We start from the raw sequence: 22,451 nt of genomic DNA, 5'->3' as shown, positions 1-22,451 counted from the left end.
ACAAGCTTCGAAGGCCGGTTGTTAGTTGTTATTCAATAATAGCATTATAACATTTATAACCACTGTCCACTATGCAATTATGCATTATTTTCATTTTAAATCGTAATCTATGATCGTAATGTATAAATAAATAAATATTTTATTTAAGATGAAAAATACCTATGTGTGCCTATGCATTCAACTACCTATATAGAAGTTGACAGTTGGAAATTATAGCAATATTGCATTTAACAGTGTACAACTCATTACAAAGGTAATAATAATTTCTATATTTTGCAAGACACTCAAAATAATATACTAGTATATATAATATACTTGCTTTTAATTTAATACTTACCTTGTATTAATGCCTCTTCATAAATAAATATTTAAATACATCTAAAATATTATTATATGTATATTTATTGGTATATGAAATACTTTATACAACTGCCTAGAAGTTGACAGTTGGAAATTATAGCAATATTGCATTTAACAGTATACAAATCATTACAAAGGTAATAATTTCTATATTTTGTGAGAAACTCAAAACTATTTATATATACCTACTTTATTATATTAACTTCTTATTTAATACTTACCTTATATTGATAGCTCTTCATAAATATTTAAATATTTCTAAAATACTATTACATTATTATTAACAATAATAATGTAAGTACCTAGGTATAACATAAAAAATAATATACATACAAGTAAGTTTTTATATAATGTTACTAAGTAGTTACAACTTTGATTGTTTTGATAAATTTTTTTGTTTTTTTGTCTCATAGAATTAGCTTCATATCCAGAGGTTAAAGTGGGAAAAAATTCCAGAGGGGACTAATGTTTCCAAAAAGTTTTAAACGTTCCATATATAATTTCATGTATAATGTCTAATGTATAAAATCCTAATTTGTTAAAGGGGACGCTTTTTAACCGCCGTCAGAGGTAAGGGGACTGAGTCCTCCTGCGTCCCCCCCCCACTTTAACCCCTGGGAAACGTGAAGTGCATTTGGCATTGAGTAAAATTAGTATAATATTATAAATTTTTATAAAAATTTAAAATTGAATTAACATGCACAATGTACATAATAGTTATTTATTGTTTATAGTAACTATAATTAATAATATAATATTATTAATAATTTTTATTTTAAATTATAATATTTATAATATTAATATCAGTATCTTGAAAATAACTTAAAATTATTGCATGTACAAATAATTTATCATAGTATAAACAAAATTATTATTACCATATAATAATATATTATTGTGGAACTATTTGGTAATTATCTACTTTAAATTTAAAAATGTTCATAAATTTTGTTTAGTCTATTGTGGTCTTATACCTTTGGTGCTACCCCTGTGGGTAGGGGGCCAGAATACACCCACGGTAGTCCATGCCTGTCGTAAGAGGCGACTAAAATGGACCTGAAGGTGAGCTGCAGCGCCTTCAGTACTGGCTATAGGTGAATGCTTCGTAAGCAGGTACAGCTATAGCCAGGTGGAAGGAGTGGGCGTGCATGGAGACCATGAACACGGCCACTGCACTGCGATGTGGAAGGCAAGAGGAAACCACCACATTAATCTCCTTAGTCAAATAACAAATGATCAGCACAATAAATGATAACATGTATGGAAACGACCTTATCGGAGAGGTCATTCCCGGCAGGAGGCCAAACAAGGTACCTCAGGTCGTCACCAAGCGAAATCCTTGTAGTATGATAGGAACATGGAATGTCAGAACCCTGTTACAAACAGGGAAACTAGAAAATCTTAAGATTGAGATGAAACGCCTCAAAATTGATATTTTGGGAATAAGTGAAATGAGATGGAATGGTCAAGGTGACTTTATATCGGGAGATTACAGAGTCATCTACTCCGGCGGTGGCAATGGAAGAAATGGAGTTGGCATTATTCTAAATAAAAAATGGGCACAATGTGTGAGAAGTTACATAACTTACGATGATAGATTGATAATGATCAAATTAAAATCTGTCCCCAATGACATCGCAATAATACAAGCATATATGCCCACAACACAAGCGAACGATGAAGAAGTAGAAGAAATCTACGAAAAGATAGAAGAACTCATTAGTCTAACAAATAGTAAGGAAAATTTAATTATCATGGGAGATTGGAATGCGATTGTAGGTGAAAGTACAGACGGCAGAGAAGTTGGCAAATATGGACTTGGAACAAGGAATGAAAGAGGTGACCGTCTTGTCGAATTCTGTAGACAACATGATTTAATTATAACTAATACTTTATTCATGAATCATAAAAGAAGACGCTACACGTTTAAAATGCCAGGTGATATCAACAGATATCAATTAGACTACATCATGGTAAAGAATAGATATAAAAACCAGATCAAATCTAGCAAATCTTACCCAGGAGCTGATATTGACAGTGACCACAACTTGGTAATGATCAAATCAGTATTGAAGTTTAAGAAATTAGAAAAACCAAAAAATAAAGGACCTGATTGGAATTTGTGTCAACTAAAGCAACCAGAAACAAGAAGACTGTTCGAAAAGAAATGCAAAGAAATATTTGATACCAAAGACAAGCCGAAGACAGATGACTGTAGTAATAATATAGAACATAGGTGGCGTTGCATAAAAGAATCTATTACGCAGTCTGCAGAAGAAGTATTAATTAGGGGGAAACCAGCACCGAAAAGCGAATGGATCACAATGGAAATAGTTCAAGATATAGAAAGAAGAAGATTGTTTAAAAACAAAACAGATGAAGAAAGTAAAAAACAATATAAGACGTTAAGAAATAAAATAAACCGTGAAGCGAAAAAAGCCAAAGAAAGGTGGATCGAAAAGAATTGTGAAGAAATAGACAATATGATGAAATACAATCAACAGGACAAGGCATATAAACTCATCAAACGTTACTTTAATGAAAAAAAGTCACAATGCACACACGTAAAGGATAAAGAAGGAAATTTACTCATAGATGAAATAGCAATAGCGAATAGATGGAAAGAATACGTAGAAGAACTATACAGAGAAGAAGAAAACAATGACCTACTCGTCGAAAACCCAACCGACGGTGACTTTGATTCAAATGCAAATACAAGGATCCTAAAATCAGAATTTGAAGACGCACTTCAAACAATGAAGAAAAACAAAGCACCAGGCCCAGACAGACTAAACACAGAACTCCTACAACAGACAGATGGTGAAATAAAGAACGCTCTGTACGAACTGTTATGTAAAATATACGAGACTGGAATAATTCCGAGAGATTTTGGATGCAGTAGATTAGTCATCCTACCAAAAAAACCAAGAGCCAATCAATGCGAAAATTTTCGGACCTTAAGCCTGATATCGCATGTAGCTAAATTACTGACAATAATTGTAAGTAAAAGGATAAGTAAAAGGATAGAAGTTAGATTAGACAACGACCAATATGGTTTCCGGAAAAACAAAGGAACCAGGGAGGCTATTTTAGGTCTGAGAGTAATACTTGAAAAACAAATCGAGAGACAAAAAATCACTTATATGGCTTTTATAGACCTAGAAAAAGCATTCGATAGCATAAATTGGACAAGTCTCTTTAAAATTTTGGAAGAAACAGAGATAGATTTTAAAGACAGACGTATTCTCTATAAAATTTATGAAGAACAAGAAACCACTATCAACATTAATACAACAACAGTGACTGCTAGAATCCAAAAAGGTGTGAGACAAGGGTGCCCACTTTCCCCTGCATTATTCAATGTATTTATTGAAAAAGCAATAAATGTCATAAAGCATTGGTTAGAACAAAAAGGAATCGGAGTGAAAATAGGAGGGGTACTAATAACCATGCTTCGCTTTGCTGATGATATAGTCGTTCTCACAACATCTGAGGAAGACCTACAAGCAGCATTAAATGTAATGAATTTTACGTTTAAAGAATATAGTCTGAAAATAAATTCAGCTAAGACCAAAACCTTAGTATGCTACAAGAAAAACGTACCATCTATAAATATAACATTAGAAAACAAAGAAATTATCCAGGTAGACCATTTCAAATACTTGGGCAGCATTATAACAGACGACGGGAAATCAATTAAAGAAATCAGAAGCAGGATAGGTCAAGCAAAGAACACATTCCTTAAAAAGAGAAAAATACTAACATCAAAAAATATGAACATAGCAACGAAGAAACGGCTCATAAAAACATATGTCTGGAGTGTGGCATTATATGGAAGTGAGACCTGGACAATTAATAAGAAAGAAAAAGATATGTTAGAAGCTCTCGAGATGTGGTGTTGGAGGAAAATGCAGAGAATAAGTTGGACTGATAGAAGATCAAATGAAGATATCCTGAGAACAATAGAGGAAAAACGAACACTGATAGACACCATAAAGAAAAGGAGATGGCAGATGATAGGACACACGTTGAGGCATGGTGACGAACTGCATAGTATAATAATCGAAGGTATGATAGAGGGTACAAGATCAAGAGGAAGACCTAGGACGAAATACATTAGTCAAATAATGCAGGATGCAGGAGTCACTTCCTACAGGGAGCTTAAAAATATGGCGAACGATAGAGAAAAATGGAGAAGTCATTTATTGTGAAACATTTGTTAAAAACCAATCTCCGGATTGAAAAACAAAAAAAAACCTTTGGTGCTCAAAATAATGTGATATTCTTTTCTTCGCTTGCATATTCCGTCTTACAGCCTGGCACAAAACATTTATTTGGCATTTTATAAATTAATTTACCTATTAAACTATTGAAAATATAGGAAAGCCTATAGAGTCTGTCAGTAGTTAATAACTAATGTTTAAATGGACAGTCAGAGTTCTTACAATAACTCTAATACATTTGGAACAATATTGGGAAGGGATTTCTATTTTAAATAATGTTTGTTATGACTGTAAGTCTACCTCTATGTATTTATTATATTAAATTATGAAATTCAAATAATAATACTATATTATAAATTCCATTTATAATGCACCAAAATAGCAAATAATTAATGTTTGTTATGACTGGAAATCTTGAAGTCTACCTCTATATATTTATTTTATTGAATTCGTGCCTATATAATATAATATTTTTATTTATTTCAACTTGCATGTATGATATAATCATATTATTACGTATGAATTATGAAATTTGATCAATAATACAATATTATATAGTTAATTTTCAATGCACCTAAATAGGAAAAAATTAATGTAACCGGCCATCGAATACTGTGGCGGTGCCCGGCGGAATTCATGTTAACTAAAATAGTGCCGTCGAAAAATAAGCATAGACCTTATACTCAGTATATACTGAGTATAAGGTCTATGAAAATAAGCCACTTTTTTCACGGAGTGTTAATAAGTGTTATCACCTTCTGTTCTCTACATCATGGTTTTTACATTAAAATGTAAAGTTTTAACAGAAGTTATGAAGCTCGTATCAAGACCAAGAGCACCAGCCTGCTATCAAGAATTAATCTGTTATCACTTATCAATGATCAGCATCAAGCGTATTTTGTTTATTTTGCAGTTTATTCCATAATCAAATTTTTTTTTCCGTGGCGGCAAATAATTATTTTTAAATTTATTACATCAGTAGTCAGTAATTAAGAGAAATATTATATATTTTCCATTTTTGTAATAATTTACTTAAACAATATACCTTAATTTAACGTTTTAATCTATACTTAACATATTTTTTAATTATTAACAAAAATTGTTTATTATACACAACTCAAGTGTCGCAATGGGGATGTTGCTGACATTTATAAGACAATATTTGTTTAAAATTGTTTGATATGAGTAATTGATACTTAAAGTAATAAAAAATGGAATTTTTAATTTATAATTTAACAAAATATAAGTTTTTTGAAAGCCTTTTTTCAGTATTGGTGTAAACCATTTCTATAATTGATTAGTTAAATGGTAACCAAACCTAACTTCATCTCTAATGTAATTTATGTACTGTATTACCTGAGACACCCAAAAGCTTGTAGTATACGTACTAAACGTCAAGGTTCTTTTATCAGCATGTTTATCGCATGAGCAATATATAGCTGTATACGACTATACTGTATAGTATAAAGTAGAAATAGTAGTAACTTTTAGTGTATAGTTTATTATTTAAGACTATCTACTAATTAATTTCACAAGTAGCAGTCATAAAAATTAACTAAGTACATTTTTTTGTATTTATTGTATCAAAACAATAAATATTCAATCTATGATGAAATAATGAATAGTAAAACACATTTAACAAAAGGAATTTGAATTTTGAAAATTAAAATTTACATGCGTAATAATTGAACAACTAAAGGTGAATATAAAAACAAATAAAAATAAATAAACAACAATATGTATTGTAAATATAAATCACGCTAAGTATATTTTAGACAGTTATGCATCAGTCAGAGCTGCAACTCCTGGCAAGACTTTTCCTAAAAAACATTAAAATTAAATTAGTATACATACAATGCTTCTTTTAAAGGCTGACACTCATTATTGCTAAAATTATTAACATTTTTGGAAATATTTTTATTATGTAATTTGAAATCTTCACAAAACAACATTTTTAAAAGAAAAAGTTACTTTTTAACTTAAAAGTATGACAATATATATTTCTTTTCATTTAAATTTTTATATATCAAAATCTCTGAAAAATATTTTACTCTGGAATAAGAAATTTAAATAGCATGTTGTTAATCATAAAAGTAAAACTTGACTTACATAGTTTCTTCTTATATAAGTGACTTATAATAATAGTTAATACTAGGACAAAATTTACCTTCAAGTAGTTCAAGACTTGCACCACCACCAGTGCTCACATGACTTATTTGACTCTCTGTTCCCCATTTAGCTGCACATGTAGCGGTATCACCACCACCAATAATAGTGACAGTTCCATTTTTAGTTGCCTTAACAACATCATCCATTAAGGCCTTAGTGCCATAGGCAAATTTGTCAAACTCAAATACACCAGCCGGACTAAAAAAAATTAAATTGTATATTTGAATATTATTCATGTACAAACACCGATGATCATCATTAAATTTCTAATGAAGCAGACGCTACACAGACATTGCTTTCTCTGTATTTCCATTTTATAAGTATGCAACATAGCAAATTTACACTCAGCAGATTATGTATAGCCCCATACAAATCTTATAAGATATTCTAAATAATAATCTTCACTTAAATTTTATAAGTTATCAAATTTACTCAAATTTTAAAACCAATAGAGTTAAACGAGATCTGCTGAGCGTAAAGTTTGCTATGTTACGAACTTGTAAGACGGAGAGAACAAATGTCTGTTTAGCATGCTCTTAAATTCATTTAAAAATTATTTAAATCTTTATTATACATTATCTGTGTGCTAACTTAAAATGCAACCTTTTAATAAATTCTTACCCATTCCATACAATGACTTTAGCACGAGCAATTGGTTCAGAAAACAATTTCCTAGATTCTGGTCCACAGTCCAAACCCATCCAACCATCAGGAACTCCTTCTTCGATAGTTGCAGAGCTAGTATTGGCATTTTCGTCAAATTTATCAGCTGTTATAAAATCAATAGGCAAGTGAATCTTAACATTGCGAGCAGTAGCTTTATCTAATAATTTTCCAACAATTTTTGCTCCAGCTTCATCATATAGAGAATCACCAATCTAAAATAAATTTTGGTGTCACTTAAAGATATCTTTAATACTTAATTTGTATTATTTATTAAACTTACTTTCATGCCCTTTGACTCTTTCAAGAAAGTATAAGCCATACCTCCTCCAATAATCATTTCATCAACTTTATCTAAAAGATTTTCAATAAGTTGAATCTTATCAGCTACTTTGGCTCCTCCCAAGATAGCTAAGAAAGGCCTATAATTTAAAAATATAAAAATTAATTTCATTATAAATTTCATCAAAAAAATTAATTGATCCATTAATCTACATTTAAGTCTAGAATAAATATTAACAATAGTTAGTAATGACATCAATATACGTTTTAATCTAATAGAATATTATTATTATTATTTAGGATATTTTAAAAGTATCAAGCAAATTCTGTTGATGTAAACCTATATTGATCTTTTAAAATTCATTTATAATTTATAATGTATAACATATCATATATGAGAATCAAAATCAAAACATTAAATGTTCATACAATGTAAATTATAGCATGGTCATTTTAAATTTTAAAATTAAGTTAAAATAATAATAGATATAACTATTGTACAAACCCCATTAACATATATTATGACTTTACGTAATGAAAATTATAGAGCCTATTAAAATTTGCCTGATTAAATTCTAAGTTTGTTTACAAATATTTTTTCCATCAAATAAAGAATAGTTTTGTAACACAATAATTTAGATCAGATACATATACAAATATACAATAAATCTATATTAATTTTATTTCAAAATTAAATATTTATATTAAGAAAGAAATAATTAATTTAATACCTTTCAGGGTTATCTAAAGCCTTAGCAAAATAAGTGAGTTCTTTGTTTAACAAGATTCCGGCAGCACGTTTTTCAAAACCTTCACCCATCATAGAACTGTGAGCTCTGTGTGCGGTACCAAAAGCATCATTGACATATACATCTCCCAGTTTCTGTAATGATTCTCTGAATTTTTTCACATCTTCTTTGTCTGCTTTAGTTTTTTCCCCAGCAGCATTTACACCTTTACCTTCTTCTTCAATATGGAATCGAAGATTTTCTAGAAGAAATATTGATCCAGGAGCTGGATCTGCGCAAGCTTTTTCTACTTCTGGGCCAACACAGTCAGGCAAAAATGTAACGTTCCTAAAATAATATGTATAATGTGTAATTATTTAAAATATATGATGAATAATTTATTATTTACTTTTTACTTTTATTTAATTGATCAAAACAATCTTTCATGATTGAGGATAAGGATTTGTTTCTATAAGGAATGAAGGAAAACAAAAAGTTAAAGATAACACAACTTATAAAGGATTTATTACAAGTTATAATCTACAATTAAAATATCCCACATTTATTTTTATGTAGGTAACTTGTATCTATATCAGTATTATTTTAGGTTTATTTGTACCTCATATTATGTTTGTTTAAAAATGTAATATTTTATTTTGAATATTTAACAATTTTTTTTAAAGTGATAGCGGTTAAATATTGAATAATATACAACACTGAGTAAATAGTTCATTTTAACATAAGTAGATATGTAAATTAAAAAAAACTCAATAATAAGATAGAGATGATAATTTACTTATTAAGGAGTTTCTGGAGCTCTTCAGCAACTGGCTTCATAGAGTATTTTGAATTTGGTAATCCATCTGGACGTCCAAGATGGGACATGAGGACTAAAGATTTGGCACCATTCTCAAGGACATAATTGATGCTGTCTAACGCAGCCACAATACGCTGGTTGTTGGTTATTTTTCCATCCTTTAATGGAACATTAAAATCAACTCTGAAATAATAAAACAAAAATTATTATTACTAGGTATTTTCTAATAAAAGCCTTAAAAATATAAATTATGCCTTAGGTATATCTAGAGATATCTTAGTCAGTAGTCTTACACATTTAAGTTCAAGCAGTTAAACAATTTCAATTTTGTGTGATAACCTTTAATAATATACTGAATTGACCTATTATCAAGCTTAAAGGCAAGAACATTACCTGTGCATTTCATAATTTTAAAATTCTTTCATAAAAATATGGAAATCGTAAAAAAAAAACATAAATACCTAATGTTCATAGTTTGAAGTTTGGCCATATCCAATTCACTCGTATAACACAAATTTGGTATGTTTGTAAGACAAAACAATATGAATGGGTGTGGCATATCTACTCTGAATACTAACCTAATTATATTTTAGAGATTTTTACTTTATAATTGTAATAAATATTTAAATCTTATGGAATTTAGATATCCGTTAGTTAACTACTCGTTAAGTAATCTATATAATTACTATACCAAATCACTAAATATTGAAGGTGGTCAACATACATGTAATGAATGTTTGCAACATAAATGCAATGAATTCACTTAAAAATAAACACATTTATTTTATTCTTATTCATTTGTCACGTGTGAAATAAACTTAATGGTTTGATTTATTTGTTATTAAAGTAACTAATCACCGATTGCAAGTATTAGAAACAGAATTTGAATCATTTACCTATCAAAATAATAATTTAATTTTGTATGATTATTTATTTTTTTTGGGGGAGTGGTTGAGGCTTCGACGACAAGGGCCATTAGCCTGTGGAACTGTGAGGGAGGGAACTGTAGGTTGGTACTCATGGATGTTTTTTGGCAAAATTTCGAATGGGCACCCTTAAGTTTCTGCCATGCCCGTTTGGGTGAGCGGCGGCCTCTCTTTCCAGACAGCTTAAACTGCCCGGAAGGTTATGCCGCCCATGACTGGGATTCGAACCAGTTACAGTGCGCGTCACAACCAACGACTTAATCTGCCCGGCCACTACAACCCCCTTATGATTATTTGTTGACAGACGTAAGTATAAAATTTGGTTGCAATTTGAAACATTTTATAATATTACTGGAATGGAGCCTTGAAATTGGAACTTTGAATTAATTATAAATATAAACTGGTAGACATTAATTTTTTTTTTAACTCTAAACTAACCTTGATTTCTAAAAACAACAACTAACCTCACTCATACCCATTGATTTTGAAAACACAGAATAAACAATTAGGGTGTTTTCAGTATTTTATTAAATGCTATAAAATATAAAATAATAGGGGGTATAGTGGCCGAGCGGATTAAGGTGTCGGTTGCAACATGCACCGTCACCGGTTCAAATCCCGGTAATGGGCAGCATCGCTTTTCGAGCAGTTCACACTGTCTGAAACGAGAAGGCGCCAACCCCCATGGCAGAAACCTACTAGTGCCTACTAAAAGTTTTGACAAAAACACACATGTGTACCAAAAACCTACTCAACTTAAAACCCTACAGTACCCTCCCTACACCCAATAGCCTATGTGGCCGAGGGTTAACTAAATTTAAAAAAATAACAACTACCTTTCAATTATAATATGTATTATCTATATAATTTTTTTATTTTCAGTTAAATATTAAATTTAAGTACATAATATTATCTATCAAATTTTCACATGAAAAAAAATACTAAATCAAGCTATGTTGACATAGTTTGGCAACTGCTAAGACGATATTAATACAACAAAGATAAACCTTAAGATTAAAATAAACTATACTGATAACAAATAATATTTATGAGGTAGTTATTGTTACTAAAGGTTAATAAATAAAAATACAGTCAACTGGAAATTAAGATAGATGTGGATTAGTTATTTAATTGATTTTTAATAAGCTTTAACAGTTATAATTCAAAAATGTAGATAAACACCACAGTGTTACATCCAAATTGTAATAGGATATATAATATATTAATATATTATTAAGGTTAACTAGAACATACTTCCATTTATGTGGCCATGTGGCTATACTTTTTTAAATATTATGTAATAACCTTACGAAAATAATAATTTAACTATAGAAATCAAGTAATATTATATTATTGTATAGTTATTTTAAGAAGTACCCTATCTATTTGAGTTACAGAGTGTGACATCCAAAAACAAAATGAATAATGAAAAGGATTTTAAATTAATTAATATTTAATAATAAATTATGAAAAATAATTTAAAAGGTAAATACTAAGTACCTATATGACCTTTCATATCAAAACATGATAATATCATGCATATAAGTTTGATAGTTTGACACTGTGATTTCAAAAGTAACTTCTATTCAACATCAAAGAACTTATGATATAGATACAAATATACCTAATAAATTATATTTACCTGATCAATACCCGTTTGTTTGCAACTTCTAAGCTTTTGATGCTCAATTTGTTAAGTGCCATTGTTAGTTGAATGAATAACGATCCAATAATTAATCAAAATTGAAAAATGTCGAAAGTGAATAAACAAGGTACCAAACGAGGCGAGAAGAGACAACTAATGAAGAAGTTTGAGAGTTTGACTCTAGTACTCTACTGCTGTCGGCTAATGCCAACTGCTTAACAGGACGAAAGTTAATAATCGATTAATTTTTCTTATCATTTGCCCTTGACAAACCGTAACGAACAATCGCTCATCGCTGAGTCTTTGACACGCCTTATCACAACAGAATGAATCTTACGAAGACGTAGGTAAAGCGAATATTTCTATTTTCTATCAAAAACCCTTTCGAACAGTCGAATATGAGAGCATCAATATTCAAGTAAATATTTGTCAACAGATATAATTACTACCATTAAAATTGTTAATTATAAATATCTGTTGAATATCGATAGTTAGTTTACGATACTAAAAGTGCTAAAGTCTATCGTGCTTAGCTTAGTGCTTACACGTAATTATTTTTCTTAACTTCTTTAATTTTCCTAAACTTCAATGAAACAATAATTTAAGTATTTCTATTATTGTAATCTCGTTAAAAATAAGTCAGATTTAAATGAGTTACTTCAAATTCAGACAAGCTATTTGAATTTTGAGTATTACACATCAGGAGACCGGACACCAAATTTATCTAAAATTAAATCATCAATTTATAGATGGCACTATGGTAGTAACTAGTAAGTCGTGTACAGAGGCGTATTTAGGCCCAGGGCCTAGAGTGGCATCATTGAAGGGCGGTAAATTTCAACGATTTTTTTCACAAAATTATAAAAAGTATTTTTCATTTGATGAAATCAAATTCAACTAATTTTTGTTCGCTCAAAATTAATCATCTTTCAGTCCGAACATGGACATAGATAACAAAACACGCGAATTCGATGCGGGTTCGATTTCTTATAATAAAAACAGAATTTTATTGTATGTAGTAATTAATTTGAAAATTAAATTTGTAGCAAGGATGAGGGGGGAGGAAGGCGGCGAATTGGAAAGTGCCTATAGGCGGAAAAGCCTTAAATACGCCACTGGTCGTGTATAGGGGGTAACTACGATTTAAGCACGATTTAAGATATTTATCATAACTAAATTTATTATTACTCTATTTATTTAGTCAAATTAGTCATGAATCATGATGTATATAATATCTTAAATCGGGCAGGTAATCAATACCTATAAAATTCCCCGGTAAAAAAAACTTAAACAGATAAAAAAATCCCCAGACTGCAATCATAATATTGGCAACAAATAATACATTGTGGCTACAATCACAAATTAAAATTAATATTCATTAAATTATTAAATTTGCATTTTTCTTTTACTATTTACTACTTACCTACTATCTACGTACTTTATAAATATGGTCATGGTAGAATATTTAGAATGGTTTGGTATCTATTAATTATTACATTGCAGATTACAGTAATAAGTAAATGCTTAAATGTTTTTAATTAATCATTCAAAAAAATCATCATATTATTAATGTTATTTATGGATAATATTTTAAATTTTAAAATTTTAAATAATCAATCCATCAATACACATTTAATTCCCTTGGAGCGACTAGTACATCTTTGCACAGTGCACATGACACATGGAAAGTCAGTTTAGGAGCGATGCCCTTATCATGTATTGTTGGGTATCTATAATATTAATATATATAGTAGATTTAGTTGAATAATTTATTTTATGAACAAAATGTTCATTGGAACAGTTAATTTCTATCGACAATATTAATTTATTGTACTAGAACTAGTTGAATTGGAAATAAAAAATTATGGAACAAAAAGTAGTGAACCATTCTTTGATAACCGGTGTGCGTTATCGCCGTTATCTGAGAGTCTTGACTCACAAGTATAGATAATAAAGATAAGCTTAAGAATTTTAACTAAATTGAACTTTGAAAATTCTAACTTCTCCGACAGTTACAGGCTGAATAGGATACCGAAGATAACCTTCAAATATTATTATATTAGGTAACTATTTCTAAGTATTTATCTTTTATCTGTTTGTTTCATTAGTTATACATTTTTTAGATGCTCCATAAACTGCTCATATTTGCTAAGCCATATTGTTCTGGTTACAGCTCAATCAAAGCTCTCAAACCTTTATTTGCGCTCGACGTCCAACGGAACTACTTTTTCAATTCAAAATACTCCTCAAAAACTTGTACAGAAATGGCCACAAAAACTGCTTTATTCATTGTAGCAGAAGGCAGCGAAGAGCTTGAACTGGTGGCACCTGTTGACATCCTTCGACGTGCTAATGTAATATTTCTTTAATGTTTAAAATGTTAGCTAGTTATAAATAATTTATTTTGTATTTAATTTGTAAATGAACAATTTATAATTTATGACATAGCTTTTTTGAAAAATTTCAATTTTTTTGCTTTAAAATTTATATTTTTAGGTGAAACATCTATGTATTATAAAAAGAACTAATCTTGACTGACTGAATGATTTATGATCATTTAACAGGAACTGTAAGAGCTATGATTATAACATTTTGTCAGTAATTTTTATGATGTAGAGACCCATAAAGAAAAGGTTTTCCAAAATTCTTATTTTAGAGGTCCTCAATAGGTTTTTTGGGATTCACGTTGAAACCTTTTTGAATATAAATGGTTACCATTTGTTAGGTAGATCAGTACATGTATGTATCAAATGTTGTGTTTACATGGTCTTATTAAAGAAACTCAATCTTAAAACCAAATGTATGTTTATAACTTATATAATCAAAAACAAATTTGATTTTGACAAAAATCTCAGATCGTTTTTTAGAGATATCAGAAAAGTTAAATGAGTAAGTTTAAACCATGTTAAAAAATATATCATGCTAAATCCAATCCATTGCCTATCTAGGTGGAATTATTTCACAAAGCTAGGTACACTGATGCCAATTTGTCTGTGAACTGAGATACACTAACACAGAGATAGTGTATATGTATACTATTATACTAAAAAGGATTTTCTGCGAAAAAAAACTGCACAGAGGCAAAGCCGGGTTGTTCAGCTAGTATTGCATAAATTTACTATTTAATACAATATTATATAATATTTTTTAATAATCTATTTAGTTGTTTAATGTAATAAATTATTAATAATCTAATATATTTTTACTGTTTTAAAGGTGACTGTTACAATTGCTGATTTAAATGATTGTGTATATGTAAAGACTAAATCGAATCTACTGATTAAAACTGATGCAAAGTTGGGAGATGTAAAAAATCACAAATTTGATGCTGTTGTTATACCCGGTGGTCCATCGTACAAAGTTTTAGCTTCAGTAAGTTTTTAGTTGATATTTTTCTTGTGGTTTTAATTACATTAAAATATTAATTTGTATTGAAAACATAACTGATGAAATATCTAGTATCAAAAATGATGAGTTTAAATAAATCAAAAATTGTACTGTTAGAAATATTAACCATGTTTTAAATATATATTATATTTGAGTATGAAATAGGGTGTACAAGTATGCAGATCACTCAATGCACATACGTGTGACACAACTGTCAATTATATACATTATCATAATTTACAATTGGACTTAATTAAAAAAGTAGTCCTTATATATTGTAGACATATAGTTAACAATTTTTAAACAAGCTTTGTAAAATTAATACATCATTCTTCATACTTTCAATAATAATAATGAAAATACAGTCAATAAAATAAGTAAATATCTAAACAATTATAAAAAAGCGGGTAAGTCGTGGATGTCGCTCTGCTGTACAGTAAGTCACTGTAATGGATGAGATTAAATTTGAATGCAATGATAGGTATCATTGTATACGAAAAACGATTCTGAACGGAGATGATTTGTCAGTCTAGGATAATATATTATATTTAAATATTGTCATACATTCTATTTTGAAACAAATATTTTATTTTTTAATTAGAACGCATTTTGCATAAGGCATGGTTAATCAATTTTTCCAAAAACATTGCATGTAGTTATCATAATTCATAATACCTTATATTATCATTTATCATACATATTATACGAATACCTGGTTTGAGGATAAATCATTATCATTACGCGATTTCATAAAAATTTAAAACTCAAACGCTCAAAACATTTTTCCTATAATGACGCTTCAAATTTTCTCTATGCTATAGAGTCTATAGCTATTTGAAACAAATCTTATGGAAAACTTGGTGTTAAATTTTATAACCTTAGATATAAATACAAACAATATTATGAATTTTGAACTACAAAATTTGCAAATATTCATGGTTTTAACGAATTTTTGTCAATATTTGAAATTCAAATGCTAATAAAAATTTAATTTGAGTTTCCGGTGGACATTTTTTTTTGTGATAAAGATTGACAAATTTGTAAGGAATCTTGTTTTAAATTTTCAAATCTTAGATTCAAAAAGAAAATTTTTTATGAATTTCTAGCTTATAATAATTTGCGAATTTTCGTGATTTTTACGTATGTAATCAAAATTTAAATTTAAATACTTGTAAAAAAAAAATGTGACTATACATTTCTTATATTTTTCAACTGCTATTGTAAAAATATTTTAGGAGCCTTGTATTAAATTTTCAAATCTTAGATATAAATGGAACATTTTTTATGAATTTCTAGAATAAAATAATTTACGAATTTTCGTGATTTTTACGTATGTTGTCAAAATTAAAATTTGAATGTACGTAAAAAAAAAAATGTGGCTATATATTTCTTTTATTTTTCAACTGCTATTGTAAAACTATATTATGAGCCTTGTATTAAATTCTCAAATCTTAGAATTAAAAAGAAAAACTTTTATGAATTTCGATCTAAGATAATTTGAAAATTGCCGTAATTTTTACGTATTAAGTCAATATTTGAACTTCAAATGCTAATAACAAAAAAATTGTGCCTATGTATTCTTATAATTTTTTAATCACTATAAGAATAACTTATGAGGAACCTTGTATTAAATTTTCAAGTATTTTGATAGGGCCAAAAAATTTTTATCGACACTTCAAAAAAAAATTTTCAGACAAATTGAAAATTTCAGTCGTCTATAAATATCTCAAAAAAAGTCAAAATATTTTGAAAATTAAATCATCTAAAGAAAATGCCAATCCTAATAACTGGTAAAATTTTCAAGTATCTAGGACTTATAATTTTTGAATAATAACAAATATTTAAAATCGTTTCAGGATAAATCGTTATCGGTACGCTATTTCGTAAAAATTTAAAATCAAACGCACTTAAAATTTTTCCTATAATGATGCTTCGAGTTTTCTCTATAGCTACTTGAAGGAAAACATATGGAAAACTTAGTGTTGTATTTTTAATCCTTAGTTATAAATGCAAAAAATTTTATGATTTTTCAACTTCAAAATTACTTGCAAATTTTTGCGTTTTCAACAGATTTCGTAAAATTTTGAACTGTAAACGCTTATTAATAAAAATTGTGATTTACGATTTTTAATTTTTTTTAGCTACAATAAGAACAACTCATAAGGAACCGTGTATTAAATTTTCAAGTTTTTTTGGTCGTCCAACATTTCAGTGGTCTATAAATAACTCAAAAAAAGTCGAAAATTTTTGAAAATTAAACTGTATATATATATCACTAACATTAACATTTGGTGAAAATTTCAAGTATTTACAGTGATTAGTTTTTGAATTACAACCATATAAAAATATCGATTTGGTCGAAAACTGGTTTTGCATAAAAATTCCCGTTTTTCTGTTATTTTTTTTTTTATTTTTCTCGATTTTTTTGAAAACTGTTGGAAAATGTTTAAAAATGTTTACTTTTGACCTGTATAATGCACCAAGGATCTTCAATTTTACATCGGAAACCACCCCCAAAGTTTGAAATCGAAGCATTATTTCGACTAGTTATGCTGTACACAGACACAAAAAAAAAAAAAAAAAAAACACACACATCATTGTAAAATCAATACATTCATCACTTCGTTCAGAATCTAAAATTAATGAGATATTGAATTAATTGTCACATTATTTTTATTTTTAAGCCCAAACATCTTTTTTTTTGTCAACTGATAATTTGTTTCTGTATTAGATGGTTAACCAGCTTGGATACATTTAGCTGCTCCAGAAAATATTCCAACTTTCCTTTTTGACCAATATTAGGTTTTACTGTTTTAGTATTATTTTATTTTACATTTTATTATTATTGACTGTAATTGTTTAGGTACTTATCTATTTAGTAACTGTATTATTATTATTGAAAGTATGAAGGATGTATTAATTTAACAAAGATTGTAAAAAAAAATTTAACTTTATATCTAGTCAAATTGTCAAATTATTGTAAATTATGTTAATTATGATAATGTATCTAATAAACAGTTGTATCGCAAACATGGACATTGAGTGATACGCATACTTGTTAGACTGAATTCAGTTACGGTTTGTAAATACGTGTCCAAAAGTTTCAGAATGAAACTTTGATAATTTATGTTTGTTTTTTATTAAATACTATTGGTTGAAATAACTCAGCTGAGTATCAAACTAATCTGTCGATGAAGAACACATCCAATACAAATTTATAATTTTTTTTATTTTATTATGTATTATTTACATTTTAAAGATTAAAATATTAATCTCGATTTTTGTCAAATAAAATATGATAACCCTAGTTATATTATTATGCTAAAAGCAGTAAAAACTATGATCATATTTTCTAAGTGGTTTTAATATTAAAACTATAATTACACAAACTTTTTAGTTTTTCTATCTTTATTTCATATACATTTTCTGTATAGTTCATAATATAAGCATCGAGAAAATTTGTAAACCTATTACCATTAATGTAAAATACTTAGTGTGTCTAAATATTTGTATTAAAATACATTTCATATTTTTAGGCTGATGTAGTTGGAAAAATTTTGGTTGAACATGAAAAATCTGGTAAAGTCATTGCTGCTATTTGTGCTGGTATGAATCTAAAAATTACTTATGTATAACAAATTATTTATTATCATATCATTTTCAGCCCCATTTGTGTTGTTCAAACATGGAATTGCTAAAGGAAAATCATTGACATCTTACCCAACTGTGAAGAGGGACATTGAAAGTTTTTACCAATATAAAGAAGATAGTACAGTAGTTGATGGTAAAATAAAAATATTTCATTTAGCCTTATAAGTTGTGGAGTTTAATGCCAGCCCTGATAAAATAAGATTTTAATAGTGATAGTAATAATTAATTATCTTATAATAATAATTATTATTATTAGTAAATAGTCATTTATTCCCCGGGTGAATTTTAAGTAACAAATGTTTGATTTGAATTTTTGATATTCTCAACATAATATCTTAAACACAATCATTGGATTTCTGATCATTGGCTGAATGTAGCAGCTATCCTAGGAAAATACCATTTAATTGCTTTAGTCTTAATTTCTAACTGTTCCAAAATATCTAAAAAAATTTATTGAATGAATTAATTATCATGCTGGGCATGTTTAAATAATGTAATATAATATATTTTAATAACATGCATGCTGTCAGACAATCTAGAATAAATTATTATAAACTGTTTGCATTAATAATTATTTCAAAGAAAAATTAACTAACACATTTAAAATGAATGTTTTAGTATAATAGTAATTAAAACAAATTTAGGCAAACAGGCAATATATAGTTGTACAAATATATTATAAATTATAATAATTTTCTTAATTTCTTAAATATTAAATTTGTAAGAACTAGGAATACCTGAAAATACAGGATGTCCCACAGAGATCTGACATTCTGACAAATGAAATAACTTTTGTTCTAATCAATATTTAAAAAAAATTTCTTTTAAATATAATTCATAGACACTTGCGCTACATTTTTAGAATACATTTTTTATTTTTTAATACTGAAAATAAAAAACTTAAAAATTGTTTCGAAATATTCAATATAGCCAATTTGTAAATCTGATTTAAAAAAAAAAATGTATATGGTAAAAACACTTATTTAAGTCAAATGGCTGATTTTTTACAATTTTTTTTAAATATCAATATTTTCGTTAAGTAAATTACGATCTAGTTTATGATAAAAACCTTGTAATTTCAAATAATAATAAAGTGTTTTAAAAATATTTTATAAAAACATTTTTAAATAAGTACATGTTAAAATCTAATAATTATTTTTTTATTGTATTTATTTTAATAATATGTGATGTATAAACTATAAATTACTATAATTTACCTAACGAAAATATTGATATTTAAAAAAATTGTAAAAAATCAGACTTTTGACTTAAATAAATGTTTTTACCATATACACTTTTCTAAAAATCAAATTTACAAATTGGCTATATTGAATATTTCGAAGAAAAAAAATTATCAATTTTTAAGTTTTTTTATTTTCAGCATTAAAAAATAAAAAATGTAGCGCAAGTGTCTATGGATTATATTTAAAAGAAATTTTAAAAAAATATTGATTAGAACAAAAGTTATTTCATTTGTCAGAATGTCAGATCTCTTTGGGACACTCTGTATATCATTACCTAGGTAATAAATGCTCTTGACCTATTGCTATTCATTAATAACATTATGATCAAATGTTTGATAAATTTTAGGTTAAAACTTAAAACTACTTATGATTGGTATATCTAAAATATGTCTATTCCTACTGGTTTGTAAAACAAAGTTTTCATAAAAAACTAACCTCACTTAAAAAAAAAAAATTTAAAGACTAAAAATTTATATAGATAACAATGGACTCTTATTTATAGAAGATATATATGGCTTGTTTATCAAAAATTCTTGAATATTTTGGAATTTATTTTTCTGGTACTATTTAAAGTAAATTTTAAAATCTTATTACAACCTGAATGAAGTGTTTCTCTTTTAGTGAGATGCCCAGGACTTTTCTTTATGGGAGAGAGGGTTATAATATATTATTTAATCATAAAGAACAAGATTAATTGATCAGCAACCTACACATAAATTATAATTTTTGAATTTTAGTATACAGTTTTACATCCATCAAACAATGAAAAAAATTTAAAACATTGGGAAGGACTTTAGGTTTTGGGAAATAAAACATTGTTCGCTTTCAAATAAAAGAATGAATGATCAAAATCTGAATATTCTATTATGAGTCATTATATTTTTTCTTGGATTGTAATATTTTATTTTAAACATTGCCTGTAGTTTTGTTCTCGTCCTAAAAATAATAAATTATATAATCTCGTCCGTAATAAAAATATTTATAATTGATTAGTATCTATTATATTACATATTATTATATTATTTTACAATGTTATGTTTGATATTTGATTTATGTTTTGCATTTTTATTTGTTAAAAAATCATTTAGTAACTTTTGTAATTTTTTTTTCAATGTTTATGAATTTTTAACAAATTATTTTTTTCCCTGTATTGTAGGAAATCTGGTGACCAGTCGTGGACCTGCTACAGCTATTGAGTTTGGATTAAGTCTAGTAGAAGTATTGCTCGGTAATGAAGAAAAAATTAAAGTTGCTAAAGGCATTCTGTACCCTCTTTAAAATATAATTGTTTACCTAAACTCTGTATAATAAGAAGAAAATAAAACTCATAAATCTTATCAGAATTTAGAAGAAAAAAAAATTTTTCCCCACAAAAATATTGCACTGTTTTACTGTTTATATTAAATTGATTTTTTTTTTTTGTTTAATGAAAATACATATTAATTCATATTTAAATTAACTGAGTGTTTTTTAGAATCAAAATAAACTATTTATTTGTTGTTTTGGTCACAATAAGTACATGTTCTGAATTAACAATTTGAGTAAGGTCTTCACAACATCACAACTTTCTATGATTTCAGTCTTCTTAAATATTTGAAACTAACAAAACATTGACATTTTTGAACCCTAAATTAGTAATATACGATAAGCCAATAAGCAATGAGCCGCTTAGACACTCCAATATAGCTTAGATAAATGTGTATCAAAGCCTCAGCACCATTCAAGAATCTTATTTTGTATTCATTTAATTTTAACAAATGTAATGAAAAAATAATTAATGACATACCTGAGTATTTTTTAATATAAAAATTTAGTGACAGTGTTTGATGACACCATACAAAAGATTTTTTTGATTTGATATATTTATGCATATTAATAATTAATAATTATTATAACATTTTACTTTAGGTAAACAATGACATTTTCAAAGTATTTTGATTAATTTTAAGCTGGTTATAAGTATAGTGTGTGCCGTATTAGTGACCAATTACTAATAGTAATATAAAATATTAAGTAGTAACATATAATAAAATATCTTTATAAATTGGTATAGGCTGACGAACCATCTCCTGTTCTCCACTTAAAATTGTTTTTTGTAGGTACCTATACAATGTGTTATATAATTGAATTAAAATAAGTTATCTTTTACATTGGCATTGGCCTATAATAAGGCTATAATCAATTAATCAATAAATAGGTACACTTGACTTCTGTTCTACAGTAGAAACTGAGTATCTCTCTTAAATACTTCGAGCTTCAACTTACCCTTTCTTATTATATTCTAATCAGTAGAAAATACAAAGCTTCAAGAAAACACAATTTTTTATAAATATTTGCATCCCCCCCCCTCTTTTTT

The 22,451-nt window shown here is 27.6% G+C and overlaps 2 protein-coding genes and 1 long non-coding RNA gene across 5 annotated transcripts; 2 read left to right on the top strand and 1 right to left on the bottom strand.

Moving 5' to 3' along the window:
* The first annotated feature begins 68 nt into the window (after window positions 1-68).
* LOC149057530 (uncharacterized) lies at window positions 69-5,864 on the top strand. Its single transcript, XR_016190730.1, has 2 exons — window positions 69-253; window positions 5,166-5,864. It is a non-coding gene; the product is annotated as an uncharacterized LOC149057530 (long non-coding RNA).
* A 441-nt stretch (window positions 5,865-6,305) lies between these two features.
* On the bottom strand, window positions 6,306-12,037 carry Pgk (phosphoglycerate kinase). The gene is made up of 7 exons (XM_089222164.1): window positions 11,811-12,037; window positions 9,222-9,425; window positions 8,429-8,773; window positions 7,699-7,837; window positions 7,374-7,630; window positions 6,751-6,950; window positions 6,306-6,403 (listed from the first exon to the last, which is right to left on the bottom strand). Exons 1-7 carry the CDS (start codon window positions 11,870-11,872, stop codon window positions 6,363-6,365), a joined length of 1,248 nt encoding a protein of 415 aa, XP_089078290.1. The 5' UTR covers window positions 11,873-12,037; the 3' UTR covers window positions 6,306-6,362.
* Window positions 12,038-12,213: 176 nt separating this feature from the next.
* On the top strand, window positions 12,214-21,937 carry LOC107173112 (protein dj-1beta-like). 3 transcript variants are annotated; one of them, XM_089222166.1, is made up of 7 exons: window positions 12,214-12,231; window positions 13,826-13,876; window positions 13,987-14,167; window positions 15,030-15,185; window positions 18,737-18,806; window positions 18,865-18,984; window positions 21,252-21,937. In XM_089222166.1, the coding sequence occupies exons 3-7, from the start codon at window positions 14,078-14,080 to the stop codon at window positions 21,371-21,373; spliced, it is 558 nt and encodes a 185-aa protein (XP_089078292.1). In that variant the 5' UTR covers window positions 12,214-12,231; window positions 13,826-13,876; window positions 13,987-14,077; the 3' UTR covers window positions 21,374-21,937. The 3 variants fall into 3 exon arrangements, with proteins under 3 accessions (XP_089078292.1, XP_089078293.1, XP_089078294.1); XM_089222167.1 differs by lacking the exon at window positions 12,214-12,231 and having other exon boundaries at window positions 13,741-13,876; window positions 13,937-14,167; XM_089222168.1 differs by lacking the exon at window positions 12,214-12,231 and having other exon boundaries at window positions 13,784-13,876; window positions 13,922-14,167.
* The last annotated feature ends 514 nt before the right edge of the window (window positions 21,938-22,451 follow it).

The sequence above is a fragment of the Diuraphis noxia genome, unplaced genomic scaffold, assembly GCF_037042655.1.
Source record: "Diuraphis noxia isolate RWA-SAM2 unplaced genomic scaffold, SU_Dnox_SAM2 contig0003, whole genome shotgun sequence".
NCBI classification, from domain to species: Eukaryota; Metazoa; Arthropoda; class Insecta; order Hemiptera; family Aphididae; genus Diuraphis; species Diuraphis noxia.
The sequence above is the reverse complement of the archived record's forward strand: the minus strand, read 5'-3'. Positions and strand labels throughout refer to the sequence as shown.